The 18,197-nt window shown below is 40.2% G+C and overlaps 1 protein-coding gene across 3 annotated transcripts; it reads left to right on the top strand.

Annotated features, from left to right (window-relative positions):
- The first annotated feature begins 7,009 nt into the window (after window positions 1-7,009).
- Window positions 7,010-17,016, top strand: PARP2 (poly(ADP-ribose) polymerase 2). Of its 3 annotated transcripts, none has more exons than XM_058541075.1 (16): window positions 7,010-7,085; window positions 8,536-8,697; window positions 9,026-9,087; window positions 9,879-9,929; window positions 11,355-11,451; window positions 11,919-11,994; window positions 12,631-12,733; window positions 13,476-13,638; window positions 13,897-14,035; window positions 14,850-14,913; window positions 14,994-15,128; window positions 15,393-15,520; window positions 15,680-15,779; window positions 16,138-16,236; window positions 16,485-16,609; window positions 16,728-17,016. In XM_058541075.1, exons 1-16 carry the CDS (start codon window positions 7,040-7,042, stop codon window positions 16,885-16,887), a joined length of 1,710 nt encoding a protein of 569 aa, XP_058397058.1. In that variant the 5' UTR covers window positions 7,010-7,039; the 3' UTR covers window positions 16,888-17,016. The 3 variants fall into 3 exon arrangements, with proteins under 3 accessions (XP_058397058.1, XP_058397057.1, XP_058397060.1); XM_058541074.1 differs by having other exon boundaries at window positions 9,026-9,096; XM_058541077.1 differs by lacking the exons at window positions 14,850-14,913; window positions 14,994-15,128; window positions 15,393-15,520 and having other exon boundaries at window positions 9,026-9,096.
- Window positions 17,017-18,197: the final 1,181 nt, after the last annotated feature.

Here is an 18,197-nt window from a genome sequence, read left to right as displayed (position 1 = left end):
CTTTCTGGATACAAGCAATGGAAATCAATTTGTGCTCCTAAATTCTGTGTGGTTACAGGAATTTCTTGCTTTTAATAATAGCATGGTTATATTGCAGATTTTCTTCTTCCCCAATGAGAGGTGCCAGCAGATCATTTTGGAATTCCAAAAGGATGAGTGTAGGGCTCTCTGAAATCACTGTGGGAGAACCACTTTAGTAAAGAGCTTTGGAATACCAAGATAACATATGAAGGCAAAGATTCACAGACCTTATGTGTTTTAAGGGTTGAAATGGAAAATCTCTAATGTGTTTTTCTGAAGAGGTGAATGATGAAAGGATCTGGGTCCTGGATCTATTGGGTTGCAGACGCTGAAATTAGCTGACTCTACAATCTTATGGGGGGTATTAAAATATGGAGCATTAAGTGGCCCTAAGTGGGACATCTTGGGCCATGCTTAGAGCTCAACAATGGCTCATATGCCCTCAAAGAACCTTGCTTACCTATGCAATGATCTACTTGAACAAGATCATCATTCCAGCACCATAGTGGAGCCACACCATGTGACAGTGAGTGAGACAGACTGTGTGTTAGGATGGATTCAGGAGTCAGGCTGCCCCTCCCTAACCATAGGCCTAAGGATTCTTGGACAATTCAGGGGAGGAGAGAGGCATCTTCTTAGTAGAGTGTTGGGAAACAACAATCTCCCCACCCTCCACACACATCCTGAATTTGTGGAAGAATTCATGTTTGTTACATATCTATAGTTACGAAATGGTATAAAGATTATACAGTATGACAGATTTATCCCATTATCCCCAATTCTTGATGGTACCATTATAAACAAAAACAAAAAAAGCAAAAGAAAGCAAACAAAACTCCCCCCAAAACACCCTTTCAGAAACTTCCCTTCTCATCCCCCCTCTAGTCACATCCTGTGGCAGCTACTCTGTTCATCTCTCTTCTGGTCCTGCACTTATATTTCTCTGCATCTCTTCTCTACTTCTATTCTTCCATAGAACTCATTTCCTTCTTCCATAAAGTCCCTGACCTTGAGATACCTGGGATGAATTTTAGGCCCCTTTGCCTTTTTTTTTTGCTGAGGAAGACCAGCTCTGAGCTATTGCCAATCCTCCTCCTTTTTTTTTTCCCCCAAAGCCCCCAGTATAGTTGTATGTCATAGTTGCACATCCTTCTAGTTGCTGTATGTGGGATGCAGCCTCAGCATGGCCAGAGAAGCGGTGTGTCAGTGAGCGCCCAGGATCCGAACCCGGGCCACCAGTAGTGGAGCGCGCACTTAACTGCTAAGCCACGGGGCTGGCCCTAGGCCCCTTTGCTTTAATCACGATCCTTCACCAGGCTTTTTGGCTAACTCCTTCCTACTTCTCTGGACCTATAATTCCTTTCCCTTCCCACTTTATCACATCAGTACCCCTGCTGATACCTCTTCTCTTCTATTTTTTTTTTTTTAATTTTTTGTTTATTGCAGTAACATTGGTTTATAACATTGTATAAATTTCAGGTATACATCATTATACTTCTATTTCTGCATAGATTACATCATGTTCACGACCCAACTACTAATTACAACCCATCACCACACACATGTTCCGAATTATCCCTTTTGCCCTCCTCCCTCCCCCCTTCCCCTCTGGTAACCACCACTCCAATCTCTGTTTCTATGTGTTTATTTATTGTTGTTATTATCTACTACTTAATGAAGGAAATCATATGGTATTTGACCTTCTCCCTCTGACTTATTTCATTTTGCATAATACCCTCAGTGTCCATCCATGTTGTCACAAATGGCTGGATTTCATCGTTTCTTATGGCTGAGTAGTATTCCATTGTGTATATATACCACATCTTCTCTTCTTTCTTCCCCATCGGTCGGGGTCTGGAGGTCTCCTGAAACTTTGCTACTGTTTTGCTTTCCAAAAGTTGAACAAATTTATGATGCCACAGCAATATGAGTATTGCTGGTAAATCCACGGAGATGGTATCTTGTTTTAATGTGCTTTATAAATAATAAATATTTAAAACTTTTAAATATTTAATTGAAATGACAAATTTAAAATATCAGATTTTCTCTAATGATTTATGCTTCTGAAACAACACACAAATATAATAATGATAACAAGGCCAAGCAGTACGTTCATATTTACACTCTATAAATATTATTGTTTACATTTTTTATCTCTTCTTTTTCCCCTTTCTCTTTTCCTCCTCTCTCTTCCTCTTCATTTTTCTTCTTCTATTTCTCATTATATTTTATGTATTTTATATATTCTAGGATTTCAGAAATTTTACCAGAAAATATTTCTAGGCTTTCTTGGAACTCAAATCAGGAAAATAACATATATATTTATAGATTGCTTCAGCCATTTGAGGTTGCATGATCTTATGTGTGAACTAAATGATTCTTTATTAGGACATGGGTGCTAGTTGCTCAGTCCAATATGATATACACCCGAACAACTGGTCACTAGGAAGAGTCCCTTTCTATTTTAAAGGCCTATTTGTTTAATCTTGGCCATCATAAATCCCTGCCTTTCATACATTTTGCTTTTTGAAATATGTAGACTTTCCCAACAATTATGTACTTTCTACATTTAATGACCATTTTCCTGTCATTATGATATGTTGATCTAGACTACAGATAAAAAATTTAAATAAATCTTAGGACTATCTCATTATAACCAGTAAGGCCACCTAAAATGTTCACTTATTAGAATATGAAGTCTTGATTTGCACAGTTAGCTCTTCTCTAGTTATACTTATTTTGACTAATTTATCATTTTTTCCTTAATATTTTTCAATTTATTATGGCAATCTTAAGCATATAGAAAAGTAGAGAAAATAATATAATGGAGGGGCCAGCCCCGTGGCTTAGCAGTTAAGTGCTCGCGCTCCACTACTGGTGCCCAGGTTCAGATCACGGGCGCGCACTGACACACCGCTTGTCCGACCATGCTGAGGCCGCGTCCCACGTACAGCAACTAGAAGGATGTGCAACTACGACATACAACTATCTACTGGGGCTTTGGGGAGAAAAAGGGAAAAAAAGGAGGAGGATTGGCAATAGACGTTAGCTCAGGGCCCGTCTTCCTCAGCAAAAAGAGGAGGATTGGCATGTATGTTAGCTCAGGGCTGATCTTCCTCACAAAAAAAAAAGAATATAATGGATATCTATATGCCTATTACCTAAATTTAACAAGTGTCTGTATTTTGACATATTTGCTTCATTTAATTGTTTTGGCTGAAGTATTTTAAAGCAAATTCCAGATATCAGGATATTTCACCGCTAAATACTATAACATGCATTTTTTAAGTACATTTTTTATCATAACTACAATACCATTATCACATCTAATAAGTAATTCCCTAAAATCATCTAATACTCAGTCCATATCTACATATCCCCAGTTGCTCCCCAAAGGTCTTTCATTGCTGGCTTGTTTAACCCAGTATCCAAATACCAAACACTGCATTTGGTTGTTATGCCTCAAAATTCTCTCTTAGGGCCAGCCCTGGTGACCTAGTGGTTAAGTTCGGTGCACTCTGCTTCCGAGGCCCAGGTTTGGTTCCCGGGCATGTACCTATACTGCTCTGTTAACGGCCATGCTGTGCTGGCAGCCCACATACTAAAAAATAGAGGAAGATTGGCATAGATGTTAGCTCAGGGCGAATCTTCCTAAAGAAAAAAAAAAGTCTCTTTTAATCTAGAGCAGTGCCAATCATTATTTTTTTTGAAGACAGTAGGCCAGTTCCTGTGGAATATTAATTTGCACTTTTAAGCTATGTGAGCCTCAACATTTTTCCATGTATTTGCTTATCATAATGCAAACTGTTTATTCATATCTTTTGTCCACTTAGCTACAGAGGTTTTGGTTTTTCTTATGACCTCGAGACAGCTCTTTATATGTTAAGCACATTTAATTCAACTCTTAAACACTCAGTAGCTTTCCATTGGGCATTTTCTCAAGTTCTTTTCTAAGAATAAGTAGTCAAACACGTTATTTTTCTCCGTATTTTTGCTTTGTTTAAAACCTAAGAAAATTATCATCTACCATGCATTTGTTAAACAGTTTCTTCTGGTTATTGATGATATGTTTCACTACTATTTTAGTTATACTTATTTTGTATCTGACTATAAAAAAGTCATACCTTCAAAAAATATTTTCAGTAATTCTTACTCTGACCACCAAAAAAAAAAAACTAAAGAGAAGAAAGAAACTAAACAAAAACTAAAGAAAAAGAAATTTTTTTGCATGTATAAGGTGGTAATTACTGTCATGAAAATGAAGAATACATTAGCCTAGTGGATAACAACAAAATTTGGAGTTACCCAGATCTGACCCTGCCTCTTAGGAACTGTGTGTTATGGGCTGAATTGTGTCCCCCCTCAAAATGCATACGTTAAATTTTTAACCCCCAGTACCTCAGACTGTTGCTGTATTTGGAAGTAGTGCTTTTAAAATAGTAATTAAGGTAAAAAAGATCATATGAATAGGCCCTAATCCCATATCACTAGTGTCCTTATTAGAAGAGGAGATTAGGACACAGACAAGCACAAAGACCATATATGGGAAGGTTGGGAAGAAGACGGCCATCTACAACCCAAGGAGAGAGACCTTAGAAGAAACCAACCCTGCTGACACTTTTATCTTGGACTTCTAGACTCCAGAATTGTGAGAAAACAAATTTTTGTTGTTTGATCCACCCAGCCTGTGATACTTAGTTATGGCAACCCCAGAAAATTAATGAACTGTGTGACCTTGAATAAATTACTTAAATTTTTCTAAAGCTCAATTTCCTCAGCTGTAAAATAGGGATAATAATAAATCTACCCTGTAGAGTTGTTGTGAGAATTAAATAATGTGTGTAAAGCGCATAGCATAGTAAGCACTAAACAAAAATCTGGCTTTTATCATTATGAAGATTAAATGAGATTATGCACGTAAAGCACTTAGCTCAGTGTCTAGTACACAAAGACAGCTCTACTAAGTATTAGCTATTTTTAATAAATTTTCCTTTTTTATTACATTTTCCTATCTCCAAATTAATGCCTTTTAGATGGGTCTAGCTTATTTGTGCCATAGTTAAGTCAGATGCAATAGGCTGTATTTACCACTGAAACAGATTAACCAACCCAATTCAATTCTACAAATATTGGTTGAACACCTACATTTTGCCAGATTTATTCCCAAGTACTTGACATGATTTGCTGTTATTATAAATGGTATCTTTTTAAAAATTCTATTTCTACTTATTTGAAGCTTTTTTTATAAAGATGCAATTTATTCTGTTATTTTCTATCAGCCTTGCTAAACTTTCCTATTAAGTTATCCTGTAGTTTCTTCTGGATTTTTTATATTCATAATCAAATCACATGCAAATAATGTGAATTTTGTTTTCTTCTTTCTAAACTTTACATATTTTGATGCACAAAAATTCTCAATTTTAATATAACCAAATTTATCAATATTTTCTCTTATACTCAATGACTTGTGTGTCTTAAGAAACTCCTTCCCTACCTCAAAGCCTAAAAGATATTTATGTGTATTTTCTGCCTAAGAGTTTTCTTGCTATGTTTTATTTTTTATTTTATAAGTTTCATTTTTGAATGTTAGTCTTTAAGCCATCCACAGTTCATACACACACAGCCATATTAGGACAAAGCACGATTTTTGGAAAGCCTGGCTTGCTGTGGGCATTGGCTGCCACTCCAACTCATCTCACACAACACTTCCATTGTTTTCATTGCTCCAGCCACAACTTGTCTCCCCTCTTCATTTATTGATTCTTCGGACACAGCTCAACTCCTGTCATTAGTGATGAGTTCCCCAATTTGCTCTCCCATTAAACTTCCCTTAGTATTGTATGCTTCTCCTTATAGCGCTTATCGAAGCTGTACTTTTACTTTTGCTTGTGTGATTACTTGATTAATGTCTGTCCCTCCAACTAGACAGTATATAAGCTCCATGAAGACATGAACTATGTCTATTGGAGCTAAACTATTGCATACCCAGAACCCAGAGAGGTATCCAATAAATATTGTTCAAGTAATGAATATATACATCTATACCTATCTATGTAATGAAAATCACCAATATCAGAGTTCCCCGGTGTTCTTGTTAAAAATGTAGAGTCTCAGTTTTTGATTCAGAGGGTCTGAGATGGGGAATCAGGGATCTGCTTGTTAAGTGCGCTGCCCCCACCCTCCGTGGGGTTGTGGCACCCAAACATTTGAGAACCTCTGACCTAATGTCACCAAATACCTTTCTAAAATTCAGATGACCAGCTTTCTCTGCCTTCACGGGCTCCAGATTTCATACGTATTCTTGTATGCTTCCTCGCCCGCTGCATCCCCTTCCCTAGTCAAACAACTTTTCTCAAATTTTCACCACCCTATGCTATGCTTCTGTTCTATATTAGCGCATTCTATTCTAACGATGCTTCTAACTCTCTTCCAATATTTTTCTTCAAAACAGGGCGGGGGAGAGTAGTCTGAATTGGGTTATGAGGCCCCCGTGCAGGGTACCTCACCTCAGCCATTGAACTCGCTTCGCTGGCCGTGAGTCTGTTCCAAGCTCCGGCTAAGGAGGCATCCGCCGGGCCCGTCCCCGAGGGCGGGGTCCACAGCATCTCCTGCCCATTCTGCCCTCGCGCGGAGACCCGTTCTCTGGGAACTCACCTCCCTGCAACTCAGGGAGGGCCCTGTTAGGGCCGCTGTTGGCCCTGGTCTCAGACCTTCCCAAGGGACATGGGGGTAGAGTGACGTGACGCACTCAGCTCGTAGCCCCACCGATGAGCTTCCCTCCGCCCTACGGAGCAAACACGCAACATGCAGCCTTTATAAGACTCACATATCTAAAGACATTTCACAGTTAGGGTGACTTCCCACAGGACACAGCGATATGCAAATATCGTGGAGCGTGCCTCCCCAGTCTCTGGCGGGCATCTTCTCGCCTACACGCACGCGCGCCGCGTGTTCCCGCCCTGTGACGCTAGGTGGGCCTTTCATGGGAGAGGGTTGATGACGTCAACATTCGGACTCCATGGCGGCTCGGCGGCGGGGGACGAGCAGCGGCAGGCGGGCGCGAGGTTCGAAGCTCTTTGTTGGGGGGCGGGAAGTCGGAAAAGGAACGGCGCCCTCTAGTCTAGCCCCGCCCCCTTCCGTCGCCCGTGACCCGCGCTTGACTACCAAGCTAGTTTTGGTTCTAAACTTTTAAAATTTCAGTTTTCAGAGTTATTTAGATTACAGAATTGTGGGCCTGTAACGATTAACATAGTGCCAGCACTGTTATTCCAATTAAAAAAATTAATTGTAAGGTGCATCATTTTATGTACCACTAAGAAAGGAAAAACGCTTCCAATTAGAACATGATGCACGTGACTGAACATGACTGTTCATGTCATCTATTGTAAGATGCCTCCCGGTTCAGAGAGAGTAAACTGCAAGTCTTAGAACTGATGAGATCTCGTCATCACTGTGTATTGTATTATCTTAAATGCATAGGTCCACCCTCAGATCTGGTACTATTGTTGTCATCCTCCGGATTTTACATTTGGGGCAACTGAGGTACAAAGAGATGAAATAACTTCTGCAAGCTTCCACAGCTACAAGAGACGGAGCTGGGCTCTAAGCTAGGCTCCAGAGCACTCTACTAACCATTGTCTCATACCACCTTAGGTAGTTTGAGGATAGATATTTGGGGGAGAGGGGGTTATTGGGGCACAAGTAAGCAGAAAAGATAAGCAGGCTATGAGACTCATGCCTCAGGCTATGAGCTCACAAGAGCCCTGGGGCTCTCTTTTTTTTTTATTTCATTCTTAAATTATTTCTTAAATTATTTTATTTTAATTTACTTTTTTATATTTTATTGTATTTGGCTAGAATAGCAATTTTGGAAGCGATTACTCACACTGTTATCAAGAGTTGTTATTAGGGACAGCCCAGTGGTGTAGTAATTAGGTACCATGCCAGTTCCACTTCCACAGCCCAGGTTGGGGGGTTTGGATCACCATGCAGACCTACACCACTTGTCAGCCATGCTGTGGCGGTGACCCACATATAAAATAGAGGAAACTTGGCACAGATGTTAGCTCCGGGCTAATCTTCCTCAGCAAAAAAAAAAAAAAAAAAAAAAAGAATTGTTATTATTTCTTTGTAAACTTACAAAACCATTTCTTTAAACAGATGATGTTTTGGGCCAGCCTGGTGCTGTAGCCATTAAGTGGGCGCGCTTCACGTTGGCCGGCTCCAGGGTTCGCAGGGTCCATCCCAGGTGCGCACGGAGGCACAGCTTGTCAAGCCATGCTGTGGCAGCGTCCGTTATAAAGTGGAGGAAAATGGCACAGATGTTAGCCCAGGGCCCAGCTTCCTCGGCAAAAGAAAAAAAAAAAAAAAGAGGAGGATTGGCATGGATGTTAGCTCAGGGCTGATCTTCCTCACCAAAAAAAAAAAAAAAAATGATGTTTTTTCAAAGTAGGATCACATTCAGTGTGTACTCATTCTTTGTTTTGCTTCTTTGCCCATTCTTCTTGCCCATAGCTTCTGTAGCATTAAATGAAACTAAAAGAGTTAATAATGGCAACACAGCTACAAAAGACCCTCCTCCTGCCAAGAAATCTCGAAGATGCCAGAGTCAGGGGGTGAAAAAGGAGCCTGTGGCTGGAGGAAAGGCTGATAAGAACAGGACAGAAGACAAGCAAGGTCAGCTTCTTGTGGTAGGCCCGGCACAGAGGACATGGGCTGGCAGGAGGGTCTCTGGGAGGAGTGAGAGTGGGGGATATCTTGTCCTTTCAACTCTCGTTCTTTCCTTTCTTAAAGACATAATTAACTTTCTATCCTTTGGACATACCACAGGACTAATCTGCTTTCTTGGAATCTTCAGTTTTGTGTATTTGGGATGGATTGAGGCCTGGACAGATCAAGATTGCTTGGGAAGGGCAAAGTTAATTATGACAGGTTTCTGGCTAACCAAGACACCTATTTTTGGTTCTCGTGCAAGTAGCCATAGTTCATATCTTTCTTTCCTCAGAGTCTGTGAAGACCTTGCTGTTAAAGGGCAAAGCACCTGTGGACCCGGAGTGCACAGACAAGGTGGGGAAGGTGAGAGACTCCTCAGCCCATTGATTTCTCAGAGAGCAGTGTTCTGTTGTTATTGGGATTCTCCTCTAGAACGTTGCTAGTATTCATTTTAGGAATCCTCTCCAAAATATTACTAGTGATTAATTTTCTTCAAGGCTCAGAGATGGGAGTGGTGGGGTTTGGGGTTAACAATCAGAATGTTTTTAATAGGGTTAACTTCTGGGGTTGTGATCAGACTTCCACACCTCATTCTCTTTCTCAATTAGAAAATTATATCATTATCAAGGAAGAAATGAGAAACTATACCCTGGTATGGCATGAGTTACTGATGAATGGGAGAAGGATTTGAGGAATACAAAAGAAAAGCTTCCTCTGGAGCAAGTTTTTTTTTTTTTTTTTCCCTGAGGAAGATTAACCCTTAGCTAACATCTGTTGCCAATCTTCCTCTATGTTGTATGTGGGTTGCTGCCACAGCATGGCTGACAGCGAGTGGTGTAGGTCCACACCTGGGAACCAAACCCCAGCCACTGAATCAGAGCATGCTGAACTTAACCACTAGGCCACAGGGGCAGCCCTGGAGCAGGTTTCCTTTAAGTGAAACCTTTGTATTTCTGTAATTACAAAAAGGCAACATGTTTTCATTGTAGGAATGACAGGTTATGTGTAGAAGAACATACTTTTGCATTTCTTTCCCATGTAGTGCTGGAGAATGACACCTTGAGGCATGAGAAAATTTAGAGCCTCACTTAGGATCTCATCAGAGCTGAGACTATACAAACGTCAGCATTTTCTTTTCTCTCTAGGCCCATGTGTACTGTGAAGGGAATGATGTCTATGATGTCATGCTAAATCAGGTAAGGGGAGGAGCCATTCTATTTATGGGAATTTCTTCTTGATAATTATTGATGACAGTGTCCCAATGCCTAGGTCTTTAATTCTGAAGTCCCTTATATTAGCCACTGTGGTTCCTACTTCCAAGTATTCAGCCCTCATGCACTCTACCTGGTAGTCAAGTCCTCTGTGAGAAGCAGATCTTTTTGTAGATTTCATGTCTTGTTGAACCTGTGAACTCTTGGTTCATATCGTTTTGCATGCTTTCTAATAGTTTGTTGGTCTTTATCTTACTGGCTTCAAGGATCTTTATATGATATGGAGACTAGTCCTTTGTCTATAATCTAAATTGCTTATATCTTTTCCAAATTTGTCATTTGCCTTTTGATTTTCTTTATGGTATACTTTTTGCCCTTATTGAAGGTTTAAATTTTTGTGTAGTTAAATTTGTTAATTTTTTCTTTTTAAATAACCTTTCTCTATTTGTTTATTTTTATTGTTTAGAATAAATAATACCTTTGCCTGGTTAATATATTTCCTGAATATCTCTTCATATTTGAATTTATTGATCCAGCTTATATAATTTTAATTTTAGCTACCAGTATTCCTTTGTCACTACTTCTTTCACTTAAAGTATCATGAGCAGATAGAAAAGATCGTAAGGCCCTTTTTTGTTCTAACATCCTGTGGCTTTATAATGTGAGCAGGCAGGAGGTAGGAAGGGGCAGCTTGACAAAGAAGAGTGCCTGGGTACCCAGGGCTTGGCCTTACGGCACAAGCTGCTGTTCCTTATCATGGACCGCTCCTTCTCTTCACTCAGAGTTAGTTACTTGCAGGAGACCTCCCTTCAGATACTAGTCACATTCTCTCTCAGTGTCTCTAAGTCGGGTCAGATTAGGTATGGGACAGATGTGGCGGTGGTTCTGCCTATCCTCTGTCCCCTCCCAACATCATCCTGCTCTCAGCTCATTGTCAAAATGCTGCAGCTAACAAACCAAAGCTGCAGTTAGAACTATTAAAGAGTAAGTTGTCAAAACACACAAGCGTAATAGTTGTAGACTTTTGGGGCATCAAAATTGTTTTCACTTGGAAAATAATAGTTGGGAATGGATTGGGAACTGGAAAACACACAGGGCCTAGAAAATATCTATTGAGGAACTGAGGCAGGAAAAAATAGGAGCCAATCAATAGAGGATATTTGAGGTTGGGTAGAGGGTTTTAGGAAGCATCCAGGCTCCAGCTTTAATTTCTAGGAATCCAAAGTTTAATATAGAAACCCTATGCCTTCCTTATATCCTTACTCTTACAGGAACCTGATTTTCTTGCCCCCCTGCTATCCTTTTCCTTACAGCAGTTACTGGCACCATAAACATGGAAGAATCATTGGTTTACGTGGCCTCCATTTGCAAACCTCTCTTTTATGTTCATATTTCTCTCACTCATCATAGACCAATCTTCAATTCAACAACAACAAGTACTATGTGATTCAACTGTTAGAAGATGATGCCCAGAGGAACTTCAGTGTTTGGATGAGATGGGGCCGAGGTAATGACTTTTATTATGGATTTTATGAGTTGTCATTCAGAAAGCCAGAAGCAGCTTAGTGAATGGACAAAAGATCCTCCGGGTTTAAATTGGTGGAATGGAGGCTCTATAACCTGGGAGGGGGCTTAGGAATCATTAGGAAGCACATTAGGAATGTGCTTCTTGAAATTGAGGAATGGCAGACTGTCATTAGGAAGTTCCCATTGGAAAAACTAAGAGCAGCCTGTTGAGGCTGAGAACTCTACTGCATTGGTCTGCTAGTGCTGCTCAGAGACCGTGGCAGTTAACAAGTAACTAATATCAGGAGGATCAGTTCCCTAAGCCCTTTCACCTTGCCCTTCTCCCCTTCCTGCCCATTTGTCAAGTGCTAAGTGGAGAGACCTTAGAGAGCTGGCTTGTTACTATTAGAGAACTTTTCTTGGGTTGGGGGGCAGGGAACCATCTTATGTGTGGCATTTACTTTGCAGTTGGGAAAACAGGGCAGCACAGCTTGGTGGCTTGTTCAGGGGATCTCAACAAGGCCAAGGAAATCTTTCAGAAGAAGTGAGTGCTAAGAAATGAGTGCAAAAAAAAATACCTTTCTTCTTCTTGGATGTATCTTCTTTAAGAATTTTATAGTAAGTGTGATCTGGCCTAAATGTTAATGTCTTCCCACTACAAAGATTCTGTGACTGGAACACCAAACTGCATCCTTAGTGATTACATCACCAAGAACTTTGAAATTGACTAAAAACAGAAGAATCTAATGTATTTAGCACATGACCAACAATTTAGGAAATTTTGGAAAAGTGGGATGAGAATATCCAGTTAGAGTTTAAAAAATTATTTTACTATGATATGGATGAAGAACTTTCTGGAGTCTCTGGGAACGTTTCTTTTGGAGAAAGGGATCAGATAGGGATCTTTTATCTTAAATCCAAATGGCTTTTGTGGTATTTTGGGGCCTTTGGGAAGCTCAAGGGTCCTTTTTTCCCATTTTTTGTTCCCTTTGTCTCCAAAGCTTTTCTAGTCCATTCAGGATCCTAATTGAGAATCCAGATTTATGGAAAGTTCATGTGTAAAAGAGCTCTGTTATGCAAAATAAGTTTGGAGATGTTCTGTCTGAGGACATAATTGTAAACCCATCCCTGGTAGCAGACCCTTATTTGTAAGATTTTCTTACCACCTTGGACTCTACAGATTCCTTGACAAAACAAAAAACAATTGGGAGGATCGTGAGAAGTTTGAGAAGGTGCCTGGAAAATATGATATGCTACAGATGGACTATACCACCAATACTCAGGTAAACTCTGACTGTATGTTTGAGGGAAAACCTGTTTCCTCGGAACCAGAGTGAAATCTACCAGAATGGCTTAGATCAGGTCCTAGACTAGAACAGACCAGGATATCTTGAGTCTTGCTGTTTCCCACCTAAGGAAAGATTACAGTTCCCTCAGGAGTAACTTTCACTGATCTTTATAATTTTGAAGAGACTATAGAAGGAGCATACAATGTGCTTTTCTAATCTCTGTGATTTACTAAGGTTCTTATTAAACCTTGGGTCCTGTTTCCAGAAGTTTAATGTTATGGATCAAGAGAGGAGTAATAAATAGTCAAACTGATAAAGCCACATTTAAAGTTGTCTTCACTTCTGGTTATGCACTACAGTAAAAAAAAATTAATTTTGACAAACTGAGGTGCAAGCAGGATGCTGAAAACTGTGACATATCTGAAAAATGGAGAAATACTAGTCTTTTAAGATGAGAAGATTTGAGACGTACTAGCTGTCTTTACGTTCTTAACAATGTCTTATTAGGAGGGCCTGTTAGACTTATTTTCAGTGTTTAACTACGGGAGGCAGAAGTAGGACGAGAAGGCGGAAGTCACAGTGAGTACTCTAACCAGGTTAATCATGGAATGCGACTGTGTTCAAGCAGAGGCTGATCGATGTTCACCTGCCCAGGATATTGTAGAGCCAGTCCTTGCAGGGAGCTTAAGACAGGTCCTTTCAGATCTTAGGATATATATATATTTTTTTGCTATAGAGTGAAGAGGAAGCAAAAAAAGAGGAATCTCTTAAATCCTCCGTGAAACCCGAGTCACAGCTAGATCTTCGTGTCCAGGAGCTGATAAAGTTGATCTGTAATGTCCAGGCCATGGAAGAGATGATGGTAGAAATGAAATATGATACCAAGAAAGCCCCACTTGGTAGGACTTCAGATTATATTCTACATTCTCTCTTCATATTTCCTAGTTCCTCTAATGGGATACTACATCACCATCATGATTTAAAGCTTGCTGATATTACTGAATGAAGAAAAAGAGATTTGGGATGAGAGGTTATGTAGAGGGAGGAGGAACTATTTTGAAAGTTGAAAGGTGAGAGTCTTTGTTGGGCAGGGACATAAATACAATTTACAGGATGGGACCCTAGTTGTGGAGTGTGATCTCTTGCTGGGCCTACAGGGAAGCTGACAGTGGCACAAATCAGGGCAGGTTACCAGTCTCTTAAGAAGATCGAGGATTGTATTCGGGCTGGCCAGCATGGACGAGCTCTCGTGGAAGCATGCAATGAATTCTATACCAGGATCCCACATGACTTTGGGTAAGGCCAGTGCTATTACTTCACTTTGGTCTTTTACCCAACCATATCCACTACACCATATCCACTCAGCAGCAACTATATTCTTTTTAATCTTTCATTTCTAAGGAAATGATCATCTTGAATAGATGCAGAACCAAAATGATTTATAGGTAGCCTATTTAATCAGCTTATGAGTATGGCATGCAATCTGGCCTGATTACAACCATATTTTCTGACCAAGTGGAAGTTACTAACTCAAGAGAGAATGGGTCTGGCTATCCAACCAACAAATAAAACACCTTCAGGCATATCACCCCCCATTTCCTATTCTTTAGGGTGACTATAACCACACTAACACCATTTCTGTGAACTCAAATGATATTAGGTCTATAAAATACATTTTATCTTTGTTGATTCTGTATTTTTGTGCTTATTCTATTTTTATTCCTTCCATTGCTTTATAGAGCCCTGTGACCTAGAAATAACCCTGAGTGTTCAACAGGTCTACTTCTAGACAGGACTATATCCAGACTATTCCTTATTGATATGGATGTATCTTATTTAAAAAAGTATCCGATAAAAAAGAATTTCAACTCTGGTCCCAAATGTCAAAATCTATACAGTTTGTTTATTTTATAATACTCAGAGTATATATATCATATTTCTTTATATATTTTAAGTTAAAGTCTCTTTTCAGATCTCTCTCTCTCAGTTGGAAAACCCTAGTTTCTTATACCTATTTTCTAAAGGACCTATCTTTAGTCTGTTACTTTTAGTCATGTGCCTTTTCACCACACATCAGAGAATTCATTATGGGTCCTATCTCTGTCCTTAGACTCCGTACCCCTCCATTAATCCGGACAGAGAAAGAACTGTCAGACAAAGTACAGCTACTAGAGGTGAGATATGTATGGATTGGGAAGTACTGAATTTCTTGTCCAAGTTCCTCCCACATTGATTCTGTATCTCATCTCATCAGGCTTTGGGAGACATTGAAATTGCCATTAAACTGGTAAAGACAGAGCTGCAAAGCCAGGAACACCCATTGGACCAACACTATAGAAAACTACGTTGTGCCTTGCACCCTCTAGACCATGAAAGTTATGAGTTCAAAGTAAGAAAAATGATCATTTATTTTCCTACCTTTAAGACCCACCCTCCCATTCTCTCACTACTTCTGGTTAAGAGCAAACTTTCCTATAGGCCAGAATTTCTGTTTACTAGGAATTTGGGAAGGTAGACGTCTTTCTAACTGCCTTGTGAGACCATTTAGGAGCAGAAAGGTCTGTCGGTTTATAACAGAAGCCCTGAGGTTCTTCAGCTCAGCCTGGTCTCTTGTAGAGTCCATATCAGCCATTTCTTTCATTCTTCTTCACAGGTGATTTCCCAGTACCTACAGTCTACTCATGCTCCCACACACACTGACTATACCATGACCTTGCTGGATGTTTTTGAAGTAGAGAAGGAGGGTGAGAAAGAAGCCTTCAGAGAGGACCTTCATAACAGGTCTCACTTTAGCTTTGGGTTTGGGAAGATATTCCCTTGCCCGAAGTGTAGTTATGGAACTTATAGAGAAGGATGGCAGAGGTGGCTGTTGTTTTTATGCTTATGGCCTGTGTTTGCAGGAGAGCAACAGAGAGTATAATAATAATGGCTTTTCCTCAGGATGCTGCTATGGCATGGTTCCAGGCTGAGTAACTGGGTGGGAATCCTGAGCCATGGGCTTCGAATTGCCCCACCTGAAGCTCCCATCACAGGTTACATGGTAAGTAGAAATTGAACCCTGGAAGGAGGCACAAGGGAAAAGGATTCAATAATTTTCTCAGTCCTTTTTTCCTTTTTTTTCTAGATTAGGATTAGGTGGTGCCCTAAAGAATTAAACCAACTCAATGATAACCCTGACATTTCTTACTATGTCCCTCTTTCTTTAAATTCCTAAAGATATTCCTCGTTTCCCCCTAGAAACCAGAGATTCACCAATGCATCTGCCTTGGAACAGAATTGTGAGGGGAAATGAAGGGTCTATATTGTGTTTAAGATGATGGAAACACAAGATCAATGGTATGAGCCTCCTTTCTAACACAATGGGTTAAGCAACAGACCTTGCTGTTTATATATTTCAGTTTGGAAAAGGAATCTACTTTGCCGACATGTCTTCCAAGAGTGCCAATTACTGCTTTGCCTCTCGCCTAAAGGACACTGGACTGCTGCTCTTATCAGAGGTGAGGCAGGAACACATCTGTGATCTCTAGTTTATTGTTAGTTCCTGTTTTTCCAAAGAGAAAAGTTTGACTGCAGTGCCAAGAGGTTCGTGTGGGAGAACTTAAGAGGGGCGCCAAGGGCAATTTCCATTGTATTGGATTCCTCTGCTGGAGTAGGGGAAGAAAGTACTGATGGGATTTTCTGTTTGGCCTTAGAGCCATCCAATTCTCAGTAGGATGTGGGTGTTCAAAGGTGTTTTGTTTTGCAGGTAGCTCTAGGTCAGTGTAATGAGCTACTAGAGGCCAATCCTGAGGCAGAAGGATTACTTCAGGGCAAACATAGCACCAAGGGGCTGGGCAAGATGGCTCCCAGTCCTGCCTCCTTCACCACGCTGTAAGTACTCAGAGCGTGGAGGGCCAGAAGACTCCTTTTGGGCAGATAAGACTCTACTTTCTGTATTCCAGCTTCTGAACCAGGGGCAGATATTGACACACTTTTTTGCATTTGGCAGGAATGGGAGTACAGTGCCCTTAGGACCAGCAAGTGACACAGGAATTCTGAATCCAGAGGGTTATACTCTCAATTACAATGAATTTATTGTCTACAGCCCCAATCAGGTCCGTATGCGATACCTTCTAAAGGTTCAATTTAATTTCCTGCAGCTGTGGTGAATGTTGATATTAAATAAACCAGAGAAGACATGATCTACAAGCAAGAAAATAGGCAATGCTGTACTTTTGAATTTTCTGATATTTTATGTAATAAAAATAGTACGAATCTACCACTGGCTTCTTTGGGCTTTACTTCTCCAAGCACGTATTTGTTCTGGGGTTAATATATCTTTATTTCGAGGACAGAAAGTACACATTGCTCTGTATATCCACAGCTAGCTGCATGTTACTGAGGATCTTGTTCTTTCACACTAGAATAGCCTCTCTGCATTGAGGGATGCTATTGGAGACTGATGCTTTTCCCCCATTTATTTCAATTTTTTTGTCAACCAGAGTTTGTTGAGTATTATTGCAGGAAGGGTAGAGGCAGCAAAGGCTAAATTATTCACCTTTTTCCCATCCAAATTTTCTCGCTTGCCTTTTCCCCTGTTTACCAACTGCAGACCCTTAACATCATAAGACTCAACAGATGTCCAAAAATTTGGGAAGCACTTGGACAACTGTTTCTAAGCCTAAATACATCTCAGGGAGGAAAGGAGAGAAGTAGAGTGAGTTTTGACGTACAGTGCTCCATCTGAGAGTACCAAAGTCCAGTCAGATCCAGAGACTTCCTGATTATTTGTAAGCACATGCAACACAGATAGACGCACACAGACACACACACACTACAGTTAGATAACAGTGAAGGTTATTTAAATGAAAACAATAGCTTGTAACATTTTAGAGACTAGATTACCAATATCTATCAAAATTTAAAATGTACACACCCTTTGACCTAAAAATTACAGATGTGCTTGTTTGCACAGATGATGTCACAGCAGTATTGTTATTTGCAAAAAGATCCATAGTGGGGGGCCAGCCTGGTGGCACAGTGGTTAAGTTCGCATGCTCCACTTTGGTGGCCTGGGGTTTGCAGGTTTGGATCCCAGGTGTGGACTTACACACTGCTCATCAAGCCATGCTGTGGCGGCATCAGACATACAAAATAGAGGAAAGTTGGCACAGATGTTAGCTCAGGGACAATATTCCTCAAGCAAAGAGAGGAAGGTTGGCAACGGATTTAGCTCAGGGCCAATCTTCCTCAGTAAAAAAAAAAAAGAGAAAGGAATAATTCCCAACTCATTCTATGAGGCAATATGAAACCAAAACCAGATAAAGATGTCACAAGGAAAGAAAACTATAGATTAGTATCCCTTAAGAATATAAATTCAAAATAAAATACTGCCAAGCCTAAATCAGCAACATATAAAAGGAATTATACACCATGACCAAGTGAGATTTATCACAAAAATGCAAGGTTGGTTCAACAT

This window comes from Diceros bicornis, chromosome 5 (assembly GCF_020826845.1).
Source record: "Diceros bicornis minor isolate mBicDic1 chromosome 5, mDicBic1.mat.cur, whole genome shotgun sequence".
NCBI classification, from domain to species: Eukaryota; Metazoa; Chordata; class Mammalia; order Perissodactyla; family Rhinocerotidae; genus Diceros; species Diceros bicornis.
This window is presented reverse-complemented; position numbering and strand designations above follow the sequence as displayed.